The sequence below is a fragment of the Quercus suber genome, unplaced genomic scaffold, assembly GCF_002906115.3.
Source record: "Quercus suber isolate HL8 unplaced genomic scaffold, Cork oak 2.0 scaffold_124, whole genome shotgun sequence".
In the NCBI taxonomy this organism is placed as follows: domain Eukaryota; kingdom Viridiplantae; phylum Streptophyta; class Magnoliopsida; order Fagales; family Fagaceae; genus Quercus; species Quercus suber.
Genome location: NW_027069588.1, coordinates 484,404 through 500,388, shown reverse-complemented (window position 1 = coordinate 500,388; position 15,985 = coordinate 484,404). Strand labels below are relative to the sequence as shown.

Here is a 15,985-nt window from a genome sequence, read left to right as displayed (position 1 = left end):
TTCTCCACTAAGGCTTTCTTTAGACTGTTTGTCAGCTGGATACATTCATCCCGGGCCGTCTCGGCCATCTTAAGCTTTTTCTCCTAGACGACCTTCCAGGCCTTGAGATCAAGCAGCTCCTCCTCCATCGCCTTGGCTTTCTCACGAACCCGGCCAATAGTTGTCTCATGATTGAGACACCGTCTCATCATGCCTTTCATCATGATCATAGCCTGAAGGAGAAAAAAATGCATAAGTAAAATATTTAAGGACAGCAAGTGATGAACAGATAGACCAAAAGACAATGGAAGAATTACCTGAGCAATGTTGAAGAGGCCCATCTCCCCCATCGCCTCCGTCGAGTGATTCCCCAAATCCTCGTAGTCGTCGGTAGTAATAATGGACGACAACCTCTCGAGGGCATACTTGGAGTCCTCACGAAGCAGGACGGGTGGCTTCTTCTGGCTGCCAGACGGACCCGTCATTAGGCCTTTGCCCGCACCATGTTTGATTGGAGTGACCGACTTATTCCCCCCAGCCATCAAGCCGACGACTGGCTCCAAGGGGATCTTGGGCTGTTTTGGGGCACGGTCACCCTTCACGGGCAGTTTCCTCTTTAGACTCTGCTTGCTGGAGCCCGTCCCCATGGGGCCCATTCCAGCCTCTTTGTTCTTTGCAGCCAGAAGTCTTATAGCTGCTCGCCTCTTTGCATCCTCCATCTTTAAAAGATGTAGACGGATTAAGAAATAATAATAATAATGACGATAAAAATAGGTAATAGGGGCAACGGACTTACGTAGACGGGTCTGCTTCTCGTACTTTAGTGCCGACGGGGTTGGTTCGGGCCCGTCACAATACTAATGGATGGTGTTGAGGTTGACGAGCTTGGCCCAAGTCCACTCCTCGGGCTTTGTCTTTGCAAAATTTTTTTCAAGGAAACTGAATTCCTCGAGGGTAATCTGGGGACGCCATCGAACTGCATCAAAGAGGATGGACGTTAAAAACATTATAAAAATTATTAAACTGCACGGAGTCATTTACGACGGGCCATACCAGATGGGTTTAAAACGCCCCAAACTGTGTCTACGGGCATGAAGTCCGTCTCCCCTGGATGACACGTCCAATTATCTCCTTCGATGAAAAAGTAGCGGCTCTTCCAATCTCTATTTGAGTCTGGGGTTTCAAAAATAACTTTCAAGACGGGGCTCCTAGGGATAAAGCTATACATGCCCCTCATTCGAACGGTAGCAGTGGAGGAACTCCTCTATCGTAAGCCTTCTCCCACCGTCCGACATAGCTCCATACAGAACCTCCATCGCGATGAAAACCCTCCAGGCATTAGGAGACACCTGGCTGACGAATATACCTAGGTATTTTAAGAGTTCGCGATGCAACGAATTTAATGGAAATCTCAGGCCGGCCTTGAGCACTTGTTCGTACACACTTACTCCGTCAACTCCTTCGTAATAACATTTTTCTGACATATAGGGTAGACGAAGTGGGATGTGGTCTGGGATTTGGTAACGGGCCCTAAGGGTATTAAAGTTGGGTTCTTTGATAGTGGACGTGAAGGCGTGCACCGTCCACTCTGGAAGCATGATGAACTCCCTAAGTCCATCAGCTCCCACGATGGATCTAACTATCGGCTCTTCGTCGTCAGCTGAACCCTCTTGTATTTTGATCATCTCCAGGCCCTCATTTGTTGAGGACGAGGAGGATGATGACGGACTACTCTCCTTGCTCGGGGCGTCATGGTCTTTGGGACCTGACGGGTATATCTCTTTGTAGTCCGCCCCATCACGGACAATCGACTGATTACTCGACGCACTAGACATGGCCTACAAGTAATGACAAAACCTAAGACTCTGGCGGGATTGGAAAGAACGACGGGCGCATAAAGTCTAAAAAGGAGATAAAAAAATAATTAAAATTAAAAGATGATGGATAGGAGACTACTTACCAAAAGTTCGGAGTAAGCAAGATTTTGCAGACGACGGGTATGGGAGTAAACGGACTATTCTCTGACAGATGTGACGGACTCGCTCTGACAATTTTTTTCAGCAACAAGTGGAAAAATGAGGGGCGGAGGGGTCGATATTTATAAAGGATATGCACAGAAGATGAAGCGACACCTTGTTCCAAAACAATGACCATTAACAGGATGACACTTGGCACGGCTCATAAATGTGTTAACTCCTGATCTGACAATGTACGGAGGTAAGTTCACGGATCTAGGTGTCATGAAAACATGATTGAGGTTTTAAAACCGTCACCCCATGGGTCCGTTCTCTTATCTATGACGGACCCATCGGGTGAGGGGGCAACTGAAAGGGAGAAAATACGCGCTAGGATGCCTAAAGTGAATGTACGGGCTAACTATGGTCCGCGAACTAAAGAATAGACGAGCCCATTATTTACACAAGGTCTTGAGTGGACGGACCTGATGTGGATGGAGGGAAGAAAGGTGGGCTGGTCGGCCATGGGTCTGTTGGGCCCCTTAGTGGGAACACTTTGGCCCATTCTTGTAAAACCCTAAGAAGAGTCCTTGCGCAACTTGGACTCTAGAATTCTCATGTATTGGTGAAGATCTTGCCTATAAGGAGAAGATCTGCCCACCACGTTTCGGACTCTAAAAAAGATGATTTCTACAAGGAAAGGACTTGGATGCCAAGTCTAAGAGGAAAAACTTTCGACTACTATAAAAGCCCCAATACTCTCACCAATAGAGGTACGCACTATCTACTCTCTCTAGTACTCTAGAGTTGTGAGAATACTTTCTGACTTAACCTTCGGAGGGTACTTGGCCGGCACCACACCGGTGCCCTTTGATAGGTTTTCTTCTTTGTATTGTGTAGGTTTACGTTCGAGCACGAAGGCATCGTGTGACTCACTGGTGAATTTCTCAGCTTCATCAATTTCCGTTCCCAAGTCTCATATCCGTCTACATATACCTTGTATCAGATGAAGAAGACAAAGTCAGAGAAGTTTCCTGAATTATCACGGGGTTTGGTTTTGATGAGTTGTGAAAAACCGGTGAATTCTTCGTTGTATTTGGACACTTCAACTTGCAATAATGACAGCTCTTCTAATTATGTATCTCATTCTTCCAAGAGGTATAGATATGTTGAAGTTGGCAAAACGAATGCAATCGATGTGGGGGACTCGTGCCAAGTAGAGAAGATGTTTCGGACATCGTGGCCAAGAAATGATGACCCAAATATTTCCTATACAGACATCCACAATGAATTGGAATATGGTTTTGAGATTTCATGGCTCTATGGTATTTGTGAAAGCTTTTGCGAAAGAGGAACCTATTGCTACCACAATGACGATAACAGTGTTCAATGCGCCTACAATGGTGCGTAAATAATGCGAGATAAGTTATATAACACTTTCCATTCTCTAATTACATGTGTGTTCACAATTACTTTCCTTTCTGGGTTTGCACATCTCTTTCTCACTGTCACTAACTTTTCCTGTATTTTCACAAAACATTTCTGGTACATTCTTTTTCATCCTCTTTTGCCTGACTCAGTCCACAACACTGTAATATGATATACTTTACCAACTTGTAACTTCTAGCTTGAAGAAATTTCTAGGTGCGTATATACTGTTTATCAAACCAACGTAACAAGATATATAAAATGGGATATATTAATTTATTGTAGCATAGGCATAGCAGTATAATAATTAACTTGGTTCCTAATCTAAGATCCCAAAGTCTGATGAGATTATTTTTCTTTGTCGCAGCAGGATTCTGGGACAGACTATACAGCTTATACTTGCAATATGACATATACATAGGTAAGGAAACTTTCTCAAAACTTATTTGAAGGATAATATCGAATAGAACTAAGAAAATAGAATTGCATTCACGAGTTGTGTGTGTGTGTGTGTGTGTGTGTTTTTTTTAAAGGTAATTGTACGAATTGTGTTTGATGATAACGCATGTAGCAAGAGGAATAACCATGTGCTTGATCTCCATTTTACCATCCAAATTCTATTTTGTTGAGACGGCTTTAATCAATTAGCTCAAACCAAATATCTATGTTTCAATTTAAAAAAGAAAAAAGAAAAAAAGTTCAAGCCAAATTAAAGTAGGGATGCCCAAAGTCTTGTACTTCAACTAATTGATATTATTTGATGTTTCTAATGGATAAATTCAGGATTCAAATTTTCTCACTCTCAACTATTGATGTATTAAAAAAATAAAATAAAAGTTTGAATTATTAGTGATAATTAGCTAATGCATTGTATATATTTGTATATATGCTCCTCCTCATATTTGCACTCACATACTATAAGAGGAGAATATCAATGCATTAGATTCTTTCTCATCTACCGAAGAGGTGTAAGCCTGTTCACAAAAAAAAAAAAAAAAAAAGGGAAAGGCATGGCAACTGGTAATGTTAAAAGTGTCGCTGTTTATGTACAGTTTCTATTTGGCCTTTTACTCCCAAACCATGCCAACTGCTTCTTTTGATTTTGATGGATTTTTTTTTTTTTTTTTCAGTTGTTTCTTATGGGTCCTACATCCTCGGTAAGAACTTCTTACTTTCCTTTTTCTTTTCGCAAGATCATTTCTTTCAAAATGGAGGATGAAGAATATTCGGCCAAATTACATAATTTTTTATAAGGCAAAACTTAGATACGATATTTAGGTGTTGTTCTTTAGGTGCTATTATTAATGAGTAATTACTTTCTTGAAAATTTACTTTTAATTGTAAGGTAAATCCTTTTTATTAAGCACAAATAATCTTTGTGAATCATAGGATGATGTGAATCTTATGAAACAAAGCTAGGTACTATATATACATGAAACAAAGCTTATTCGTGCTTAATAAAAAGGATTTACCTTGCAATTAAAAGTAAATTTTCAAGGAAGTAATTACCCGTTGATAACGGTTAACAGTATCACTCGTTCCTCATGGGTTTTTCGATGATGATCCTGCGGTGATATTCTTTGCAGCAAAAGTTTTATTTGGGACTCCATGTGTGGTTGCTTTTTTGATATATAAGTGGCGTAGAAGACATTTATCAATGTATGACGCTGTTGAAGAATTTCTACAAAGTCAAAATAATCTCATGCCAATTAGGTACTCCTACTCACAAATTAGGAAGATGACCACAAGTTTCAAGGACAAATTGGGCGAAGGAGGCTATGGCTCTGTATTTAAAGGAAAGCTTGAAAGTGGCCCTCTTGTAGCTATAAAGATGTTGGGTAACTCCAAAGCCAATGGCCAAGACTTTATTAGCGAAGTTGCAACAATTGGAAGGATTCACCATGTGAATGTGGTGCAACTCTTGGCTTTTGTGCTGAGGGATCAAAGCGTGGTCTTATATATGAATTCATGCCTAATGGTTCTCTTGACAAATACATTTTTTCTCAAGAAGGAAGTATACCCTTAAGTATTGAGAAAACATATGAGATTTCTCTTGGAGTGGCTCGTGGGATTGAATATCTACATAGAGGATGTGACATGCAAATTTTGCATTTTGATATCAAGCCTCATAATATTCTTCTTGATGAGAACTTCACCCCAAAAGTTTCTGATTTCGGGCTTGCAAAACTTTATCCTGCAAATGATAGTATAGTGCCTTTGACTGCTGCAAGAGGAACACTAAGATATATGGCTCCAGAGTTGTTCTATAAGAACATTGGAGGTGTTTCCTATAAAGCTGATGTTTATAGTTTTGACATGTTATTGTTGGAAATGACTAGTAGAAGAAAGAACTTAAATGCATTTGCAAACCATTCAAGCCAAATTTACTTTCCAACTTGGGTTTATGACCAAGTTAGCAGAGGAAATGAGATAGTAATGGAAGATGCTATGGAGAAGGAGAAGAAAATAGTTAAGAGGATGATCATGGTTGGATTATGGTGCATTCAAATGAAGCCTAGTGATCGTCCATCAATGAACAAAGTTGTAGAAATGCTTGAAGGAGAAGTTGAATGCTTACAAATGCCTTCCAAGCATTTCCTATCATCAGGGGATGTAGGAGACAACTTAAATCCCACTTGTTCATCAATTCAATCAGGTGAATCAAGCCAATCAGATCAATTTTGAATGCAAACTAGGTGATATGTTAGTGGGTTGATTTACATGGGAAAGTGTTAGGTATTTTTGGTGTTGGCTAACTCCATAACAAATTTGGTTGTAATCTCTACAAAAGTTTACTTGCAATGACGATGTTTTAAGGTAATTATTTTCAATGTCATTTGTAATTATTTGGGGTAATCAAGGATGAAGTAAAAAATGAGAGTTGTTAGTTACTGTGCAAGTATGGAGAATTTTGGTTGAGTATAGTCAAGATCAATCGATCTAAAATCAAGTAGTTTAAAATTTTATTGAACAAAAAGTTTCGCCTGGTCTTTGTTTGAGTTTCAATCGAGCAAACCTCTTATTGAAAGCAAGTGACTTTGCTTTTGTAATTTAGTTATATATAGCCAATTAACCATTGATTTGTCCAGCTTCTAAGAACGAAAATAACCCTAATATCTAGAGAAAAACAAATGTGGCAATAGATTTTATTAAGAAAACTTTACCAAAACCAAATCATCTTTCAACCTCTCCAATTACCACATACTTGAGACGAATTTACCACCACCAGATTCACAACCTATGACGTTGGATTGCTGTTGTGAAATCACGGAGATGTTGCAAGATCTTCAAGTGGCTTTGAGGTAATTAAGGAGAAATTATTAAGTTTACTAGGAGGACTAGTGATGTGATCCTTTCTGACCTTTCAAATAATAAAATTATGTTATTTAAGCAAATGTGACATCACCTGGTAATTTTTTATTTTTATTCCTTGTGCTGATTAGAGAGCTCACTCACACATTTGCATAGATGGCATTGTCTCATTAGTTGGGAGGACCACATCACCAATCCTTCCGGTGATACGAATAATTTCTCATAAGAAGTTTGATTTGGTGGTTGGCGATTGACTTGGTACACCAAATTGCCGTGAACTCTAAAGGCTGGTTCAGCAATTGCAATAGGAGTAGAGAGCTCAAATACAATGTCTATTCCTTGTGTTGGAGGTGTAGTAAGTTAGTTTGTATCATAACAGTCTTTATAGTGGACTTGGTGAGTTAGATTTGGCCCCAGAGTGTTTTTCTCTATTGGTTTTTTATTTGGGGTAAATGCACTTTTAGTCTCTACATTTTGCACTTTTTCCATTTGGGTCCCTACATTTTATTTTTACCACTTTTAGTTCTTAAACCAATTAATGCCTGACATTTAGGTCCTTTCTGTCACCCAACTAACAGCAAAAGCTGACGTGGCTGACGGTAGAATAAAAGAATAATATAATCACACAGAATATAATGCCACGTCAGCATATAAATTTAAAAAATTAATTTATTAATTTTAACTAAATAAAAAAAATAAAAACAGAATTAAAAATCAAAATTCACATGAATTAAGATTTAAAGAATAAGAAAAAAAAACTTGTAGTAACTTTCTCAATTTTTCTTAAATTTTCTTGTCAACCAAACAAAAAATCATCAATAAACACTAAACTCAGACACAGTGCCAAACTCATTTTTCATTTTCCTATATCTCTCTCACCCTCTCCCTCTCGGGTCAAACTCCTCTCTTGGCTTTCTCTTATTTCTTTTTCTCCAATGGTCTTCTCCATCAAATGCCTTAATGGTACTTCCATCGCCAATGAGTGGACCGACGATTTTCTCCAGACCCGAGACATAGTTGAGGAGCTTCGACTTGAAAACTCGGGTTGGTCCAAATCGGCGTTCAAGAAAGGAAAAGGTGGAGTCCAGAAGACTTTGCACGAGTCATTCAAGAAGAAAGAGACTTCGATTCTAGTCCGAGTTCAAAGAGGTGTGGACAAGTTCGCTGATTTGCAAGCTTGTATTGTGCCTAATGACTTGGTCTCTCAGAAGAAGGGTACATGCTTAGGTCCATCTTTGAACCTGGCCCTTTCGCCCTTCGGGTTCTCCCTCGACCAACAAAGAGCAGAGCAAGGGGCAGATCTTCAAGGTTTTAAAAATGGATGCCATGGATTCTTGATCCAGAGAAAATGATGGGAGACATTTGAGTTTTTGGATTTGATGATTTTGTTTGGGTTTGAGAATTTTGGGGGTTTTGGTTTGTTTTTCCTTTGGGTATCTAACCCGATCTTTATCAACGATTCATTTCCTCTCTCTCTCACAATTCTACTGATCTAGATTTTTTGTATTTGTTTCCCAAGAAGATTTATGGGTTTGAAGGTTAAGGTTTACTTTGTTGGAAATCAGTTTGGTTGTTGGGTTTGGTTGTTTTACTGGAGATTTGGGTTTGGTTCTTTGTTGGAGATTGATTTTGCAGGAGATCTGTATTTTTGTGATTGTTGGGTTTTGTTCTCATTTGAAGATTGCTGTATTTTGCATGTTTGGTTGCTAAGAAAATGCAAGAAGAGAAACAAAAATATTGATTTTTATAATTTTCTAGGCAACGAGTTATTTGAGGAAGAACATAAACAATTCTGGAGAAGTGAGAAAGAACATGAACAGTTATGGAAAGAACACAAAGAACATGACAAAGGCATGATCTTCCAACAAAATAATAAAAAGAAAAAATAATGATGAAAAGAATGGGAGGCGTAGAAACTGAGAAATGTATGAGGAAGAAGAAGAAAATAAAGAAGAGATCTGGGTTACACACCACCATTTCTTTTCTTATGTACTTTTTGATATTTGACTGTTTGGTTGTTGAGAAAACAATGGGAGAAACTTTTAGATCTGGGTTGGTGTTCTTGGTGTTCTTGTTCAAGAAACTTTTAGATCTTAATTCATGCGAATTTTGATTTTTAATTCTGTTTTTATTTTTTTTATTTCGTTAAAATTAATAAATTAATTTTTTTAAATTTATATGCTGACGTGGCATTATATTTTGTGTGATTATATTATTTTTTTATTCTACCGTCAGCCACGTCAGCTTTTGCTATTAGTTGGGTGACAAAAAAGACCTAAATGTCAGGCATTAATTGGTTTAAGGACTAAAAATAGTAAAAATAAAATGTATGAACCAAAATGGAAAAAGTGCAAAATGTAGGGACTAAAAGTGCATTTACGCCTTTTTATTTTTCACTTCATGTGTATAAATTTTATTTTTATGCCGTTGTCATTATCTATTTGTGATTTTTTTATATAAATATTTTTAACTAAATAAAAAAACCTCAACTAATTGACACTGTATTCATTATTAACTAAACGGCTACACTCATTCGTACATAAATAATACACTTAGTGTCTACTTAGTCAATTAATTAATGTTTTAGCAATCACTAACTTGACTATTTTTTTTCCTTGAATCACTAGCTTTATAACAAAAATTTATTATATCATGATAACAATCCACACACTTAACAAACTCTTTGCGTTTCTTAATTATTAAATTATATAAAATTAATTATACTATATTTATACTACATGCACACATTCACACAAATAATTTTATAACAATAATAATAATAATAACTAGTCGCTAACTCGTGCAATGCACGGGAAAGCTATTGTATATGAAGATGTAAACTATTCTTTTTTACTTCCTCTTTAATTGTATATGAAGATGTAAACTATTCTCTTCTTGAATTGTCACTTGTGATTTGAATTGTTTTGGCATCAGCAACATGCTCCTCCAAGGCCAAAGCTTGAGCCTTGTAATCAGCAGCAGCAGCATGCTCCTCCAAATTCATTTATATGGTCACCTTGCAATCTACAGTAGCATGCTCCTCCAAGGCCAAAGCTTGAGCCTTGTAAATAAACACATTTGTAGACAACATATCCTTCCTTAACGTAATTTTCTTCCATGGGTATCCACCAAGGATAACGGCAATATTGACATCTTTACACACTTCAACGTCTGTGGTAGCAACCACAACTATTGAACCATATTCATGACATGAGTGAAGAAACCTGAGGGAAGAGAATAATTCTACCTACCTATAATTAGCTCTCAAGATAAGGGACATACCTTTCAGAAGAGGAAAGGCAGCATCAGTCATTTCCATTCTTATTCCATTCAAGGATTCAGCTGCCTATTCAATATCAAGCAAGTGCAGAATCACAGGCTGATCAGGACCCAGCATGATTCCCCTTGCAATCATAGGAATAATGGCATAACCTATTTGCCCTATTGAACAAAATCAAAATTTTGAGCTACAGATACAAAAACTATATATTATAATGCCTAGAGGAAAGAATCGCTAACCTATACAATTGAAAATCATCTACACCTGTTCCTTAACATAGTTAAGGACATGCAACAACAATCATATTGTTGTAAATCAAGCTTTTCTTTCAATTTTCATTCTTTCCAACCATTTGGAAAAGACTACAATGTATAATAAGATAATAATGATTATAACAACAACAAAGCACTTAAAATTTTTAGGACTTCTTTAGATTATCTGCTAAAATGGCATTTAAACTTGTCACAAAGAAAACCACGGATTTAAACAATTGCATTAAGAATTATATCACAGAATAGCATTGCAAGAAGTCGTGAACTGAATAGAAAATAGAATTAATCAGTTGACAAACTATGGAAAATATATTGAAACCATTATCAATAGTCGTTGTTTCACTTTGTAAACAATTGACATACACTCTTGATCAAATTTAATAGGGTTTTATGAACTTGTTTTTAGAGTAACTCAAGATAGCTTGATCTTGTGGCTTCCATTATAAATTATTATTATTTTGGATTTTGCTGCTATAAGGGAATCGTCTTTCTAATTAAAATAATAAAACTTTCTAAAAGCTTTGATTCCTTTGAAGTTAATAAGGGTAACAAACTCCATTAAATAAATCATTAAAAAAACTCCATGAAAGAAATCATTAAAAAAATCAAACCTACTTATCAAATGGAATCATATCAAAATCTCTTCCAAGACTCCACCAAAACCCCATAGTGATAGACACCTCAAAAGTATCTGTCATGCTCAGAATTGGGACCATAGGCACCTGAAACACCGACTTGTATTGATCATCCACACATTTGAACTTACATAAACTGAATAATTTCCCATAGCCCCATCAACTTTCTTTACTACTCTTCTAGTCCACAGCAATAGCAGCCCAACAGAGGCCCCTAAAGCTCCAAAGTGACACTAGTCCATAGACTAATAATCAATATGGTAAATTATTGTTACAATGGTACAGTCAAAAACAAAAAAAAAACATTTGTACACTACTATCAACTAATACCAAAACTATCTAAATGTTGTTTTCTACTATATAAACCTATGTCACCATCAATGCCAATAAAACTTTCTAAAAGCTTTGATTCCTTTGCAGTTATTGGGGGTAACAAACTCTAATCTTAATGCACAATCCCACCATAAAATAAATCATTAAAAAAATCAAACCTACTTCTCAAAGGGAATCATATCAAAATCTCACCATCAATACTAATACCAATCCCAATATCAAACATATGACATTGAGAAAATAAGGCCAACAAAACATCTCACCTTGATTAAATCAACAACACAGCATCACATTACCTACTTATCTTCCTCCTTACCACTCTCCATGTATTATGAGTTCTAGAACAACAACAAAAAATCACTTAGGAATTTTATTAAACAGCTTGTGTACGTGTAAGAGAAACAACACTTAATGAAAGTGGACATCAATGAGAATGATCTTTTACTCTACAATTCATTAACTTTAGCTATCTCCTGCCTTTTACATGGATTTAGACGTATATTATTGCCTACACAACAAGCAAAAACCCAACCCTGATCTGAATATGCTTACAAAATAGAGATAAAAGAAACAACTTTAGCTATCTTCTGCCTTTTACATGGATTTAGAGGTATGTTATTGCCTTCACAACAAAGCAAAAAACCCAACCCTGATCTGAATATGCTTAATTTCTGCATTCTTTCTAATTAATATATAAAGAAAAAAACAAAACAGAGATAAAAGAAACAAAAAACCCAACCTTGATCTAAATATGCTTAATTACAAATTTGCTAATAAATTAAACCTACCTTGGGACTGTGACAATGGTTCAGAACATTCATAGCTTTCGCTTTCGCTTTGGCTCCTCCTCAGCTTCGAGAGAGACAGCCTCTGCCCCAGCCCCAGCCCCTTCTTCCCACCAACGAATTGTGGCAAAGTTTCACAACAATCATCGCCCCCTTAGGTCTCTTTCTGCATTAGTGTTAGGATTTTTTTTTTTTTTGGAAGAGATTGCGTGCGTGAGGTTAAGGATTTGGGGGAAGGGTAGAGATTTAAAGAATGACTGAATGAAGGAGTCGGGATAGAGATAGAATAGTCGGGTTATTCTAAAAAAAAAAAATTAAACTTAAATAAATAAAATAAAAAGAATCTTAAAAAAAATAATAATAATTACGTGAAAAATTGTGGGAGCTTTGAAAGTTTCGATTTTATATATATATATATATATATATAACACCACCGCACACTCTTGGTGTGATGGTCAGGGTTCAAGTCTTCAGGAGGGAGCTTTCATACACATATACACTTAGATTAGGCTAGCTTGCAATGTTCTAACATTGCAGCTTGCAAATGATTTTGCACATTAATCTGGCAATAGTGTTGATGTGGCATTGTGTGAAATTAACACATAGCTTGAGTGGGCTTCTTCCAACAAAACCAATTTTAAATTAAATAAAAACATATTAAGAATTTAATTTGATCACAAGAAAATGTTATGGAAGAGCGAAAAGTTCTCAAGCATCCATTAGGGAAAAAAAACCAATTAATAATCTTTGAATTTTTTTTTTTTTTTTTTTTTTTTTTGTGGATAAGTTTGAATTTATTTATTTAGAGAAGAGTATAAATACCGTAAGGCTACAACCACCAATTTATATTGGAAAGCACCGAGGAAATCCTAGTTCGAGAAACTTCATTCAGGTTAAGCACCGAATTAATCTAAAAATAAAAATTTAGCAAAAATATATTCTTAAACAAATCTTATAAGGGGCTCAAGTTTGACTCAAACTCTCTTAAAACCTATCTAAAATTAGGAAATAAAGCCTTATTCTACGAAACTATGAAATTTTATAAAAATTAATATGAAAACATTTATAAATAACAAAAAATTGATTGCATATTCTTTACTATCTTAATAGGAATTAAGCAATACATTTTTATAAGTATAATTTTGCTTAAACTTGATATAAGAAAACTTGAAGTTCCTACATTGACCATTGTTGGGGACGTTTTGCGACAAGGGCCGAAAATGCGAGAATGGCCCAAATCTCCCCTTGGGTTCTTTAGAAGTGTTTATTGTGGAGAATCAAGCCCAAAATTCCAAATGTATAATGAACAAAAGGCTAATGGTGCTTTGACAAAAGGTTCCCTTGTACCCATATTTCCACCCCTAAGGTTCGGAATTGTGAGAATGTTTCCTAGCTCGATGGGTTTTTGCTCTCAAGTTTCAGCTCTATGGGGAAAACGTGGTTCAACAAGTTTGAAACTTCGACCTACAGTCACCCAGAAGAGAAAATTGAGAGAAGTTGTGAGGAAGAGAGGGAAGGCTCCCTTGTACCCATATTTCCTCCCCTAAGGTTCGGATTTGTGAGATTGTTAACTGGTTGAATGGGTTTTTGCTCTAAAGTTTTAGGTCTCTAGGTAGAACGTGGCTCCTCCCTTTTGAATCTGATTGAGGCCTTTTGTATTGGACTAGGGGTGCTCTAAGTGTCTGTTTTTTGTCAATAGAAGAGGCTTTGAACCCTAAGGTATGAATCATAAAAGTTATGGTCAAATTTGATTTAATTGGGTAAGAGGGATGCCTTGCATTTGCATAATTTGGGAAATAAAGTAGCCTAAATTCATGGGATGATGTTTCCTAGACATGGCAGGTCCTTGGAGATTGCATTTAGGTGGCTGATTAAGCTAGGCTATTCAGCCTTTTTCTTAGAGTTAGTTGTGTTTTGGTGTGGAAAATGGAGCTAGGCTGGAAATTAGGGGCACAGTCACCCAGAGCATAAAAGCTCTTTTGAGGTGGAAATTTTGGATACAAGACCTCCTTCATGAGCCTGAGGTCCTACCAATGTCCCTTCCCCACTTGGTAACACGTATGGGCTAGACTCATGCAAAAGGTCCGAAAGGAACCGACCCATACCCTCCAAACCATACTTCCTCAATTTCCCCCATAAGTCACATGGGCTTGGGCCATGCTTAAAAGAATAAAATATAATATAATACACGAATTGAAACCATAAGAAAGTCAGGCTTGGTCGAATCGGACTTGTAAAAAATGTACCGCAAAAATGAGTATCAATAACCACAAAGTTAATAGTTTCAATCCTTGAGTACAAAATGATGGCAACTTTTATTGTTGTCGAGGACTCCTACTCTAATTCTAGGATGACTTCTAACTCTTGGTTCAGACGCCTTGCAGGCATACTTACATTGATTTTTGTAGGGCCTGTAGATGCAAAGGGATTAGGAGGCATGGTTAACTTATCTCCTTCTCCTTCCAACATTTGGACCACAACTTTCATTGAAGGATGATCCACTGGGTGCCACTGGATGCACCAGAGTCCCACAATTGCAAGTTTCTTTGCAATTTTAGCATCTCCATTATCCTCAACATAGACTCGTAGGTCTTCTTTTTGCTCTAACAAATTGTAGATCCATTTTGGGAAATATATTTGGCTAGTGTTCTCCATGGTTACGTCAACATTTCTCCTACCTCCAACCATTTCAAGCAACAATATTCCAAAACTGTAAACATTTGATTTGTAAGACACACTCCCAAAGTTTCTAGAAAACACTTTGGGTGCAATGTAACCCATGGTCCCCCTAGTTGTGGTCATGGACACTGCACTTTGATCCTTTGCACACAACTTGGCTAGACCAAGATCAAAAATTTTTGGATTGAAATTTTGGTCTAGCAAAATATTATGAGGTTTAATATCAAAATGGAGGATTCGTTGATCACATCCTTGGTGAAGATATTCAATTCCTTTTGCTATGCCGAGAGCAATGTCTTATAGCTTTTCCCAACCAAGGAAACGGTTAGAATCTACTAAGGAAATGAACTTCTCTAATGAATCATTTAGTAAGAACTCATAGACCAGAGCGCTTCTAAAACCATCAGCACAGAAGCCAACCAAGCGAACCACATTAACATGGTGGATTCTACCCATTGTTCCCACTTCATTTATGAATTCTTCCCCATTACCCTTGGAACTGTTCAGGATCTTCACGGCTACATGGATTTCATTCAAAAACTTTCCTTTGAACACTGTTCCATAGGCTCCTTGTCCTAATTTTTATGGTTCTTAGATCCGGATTGGACCGTACGGTCCGACCCAGTTAACCGCGAACCCCTCATCATTCCAGTTCTTTTAACTCTAAGAACCTCTCTATGTGAAAAATGCATGAAACAGCTCGAACTACAGTCAAACCGTACGGTTCTGAGAACCGTGGCCGGTTTTAGAGGTTCGCACGGTTCCATTTTTTTACTATATTTGGCCGGAAAACTGATCTCAGTCCATAAAGAATTTGAATATAAAAAATACAAAAACAAATTGTGAGAGTGAAAAAGAAAACAGAGAGCGGTTCTTACGGCTCAGGCCAAGCTCTTTAAAAAAAAAAACACCTAACCCATCGCAGACGACGCAGCTCCTTCTTCTTCTTTGTTTCTTCACTGCTTCTTGTTTCATTCTTCATGGTCTCCGGCCTTTAGTTTAAGTAGATGACTTCTTTCAACATTATTTTTGCTTTTTAGTTTGGTGAGCCTAGCACGTGTGACCATGACAAAGCCTTGGAAATGACAAAAATGAGTTTAAAAGTTTCTGACTCATTGCCCCTCCCCAACGTGAATATTAAGAGGCTGTTTGGCTTCAAAAATTTCATCACCCAATTTTCGTCACTCAATTTTCATAACTTATCACTCATCACTCATCACTCATAACTCATCACTCATTACCCATCACTCTAAATACCACACCCGTTTGGCATCATCACTCAATTTCTATCATTCAATATTTTTCACACTATTTGTGGGTCCCATAC

General features: G+C 37.1%; 1 protein-coding gene and 2 pseudogenes across 7 annotated transcripts; 1 reads left to right on the top strand and 2 right to left on the bottom strand.

The window, feature by feature from the left end:
* The first annotated feature begins 5,004 nt into the window (after nucleotides 1–5,004).
* On the top strand, nucleotides 5,005–6,047 carry LOC112017063 (rust resistance kinase Lr10-like; annotated as a pseudogene).
* A 3,374-nt stretch (nucleotides 6,048–9,421) lies between these two features.
* On the bottom strand, nucleotides 9,422–12,396 carry LOC112017059 (malate dehydrogenase, cytoplasmic-like). Of its 7 annotated transcripts, none has more exons than XR_010629962.1 (4): nucleotides 11,983–12,396; nucleotides 10,842–10,948; nucleotides 9,957–10,115; nucleotides 9,422–9,863 (listed from the first exon to the last, which is right to left on the bottom strand). XR_010629962.1 is itself a non-coding variant. In XM_065775972.1 (3 exons), the coding sequence occupies exons 1-3, from the start codon at nucleotides 12,013–12,015 to the stop codon at nucleotides 9,679–9,681; spliced, it is 264 nt and encodes an 87-aa protein (XP_065632044.1). In that variant the 5' UTR covers nucleotides 12,016–12,360; the 3' UTR covers nucleotides 9,422–9,678. The 7 variants fall into 7 exon arrangements, 2 of the variants coding, with proteins under 2 accessions (XP_065632044.1, XP_065632043.1); XR_010629960.1 differs by lacking the exon at nucleotides 10,842–10,948 and adding an exon at nucleotides 11,458–11,532 and having other exon boundaries at nucleotides 11,983–12,378; XR_010629963.1 differs by lacking the exon at nucleotides 10,842–10,948 and having other exon boundaries at nucleotides 9,957–10,078; nucleotides 11,983–12,384.
* A 1,879-nt stretch (nucleotides 12,397–14,275) lies between these two features.
* LOC112017064 (rust resistance kinase Lr10-like) lies at nucleotides 14,276–15,237 on the bottom strand (annotated as a pseudogene).
* Between the last annotated feature and the right edge of the window lie 748 nt (nucleotides 15,238–15,985).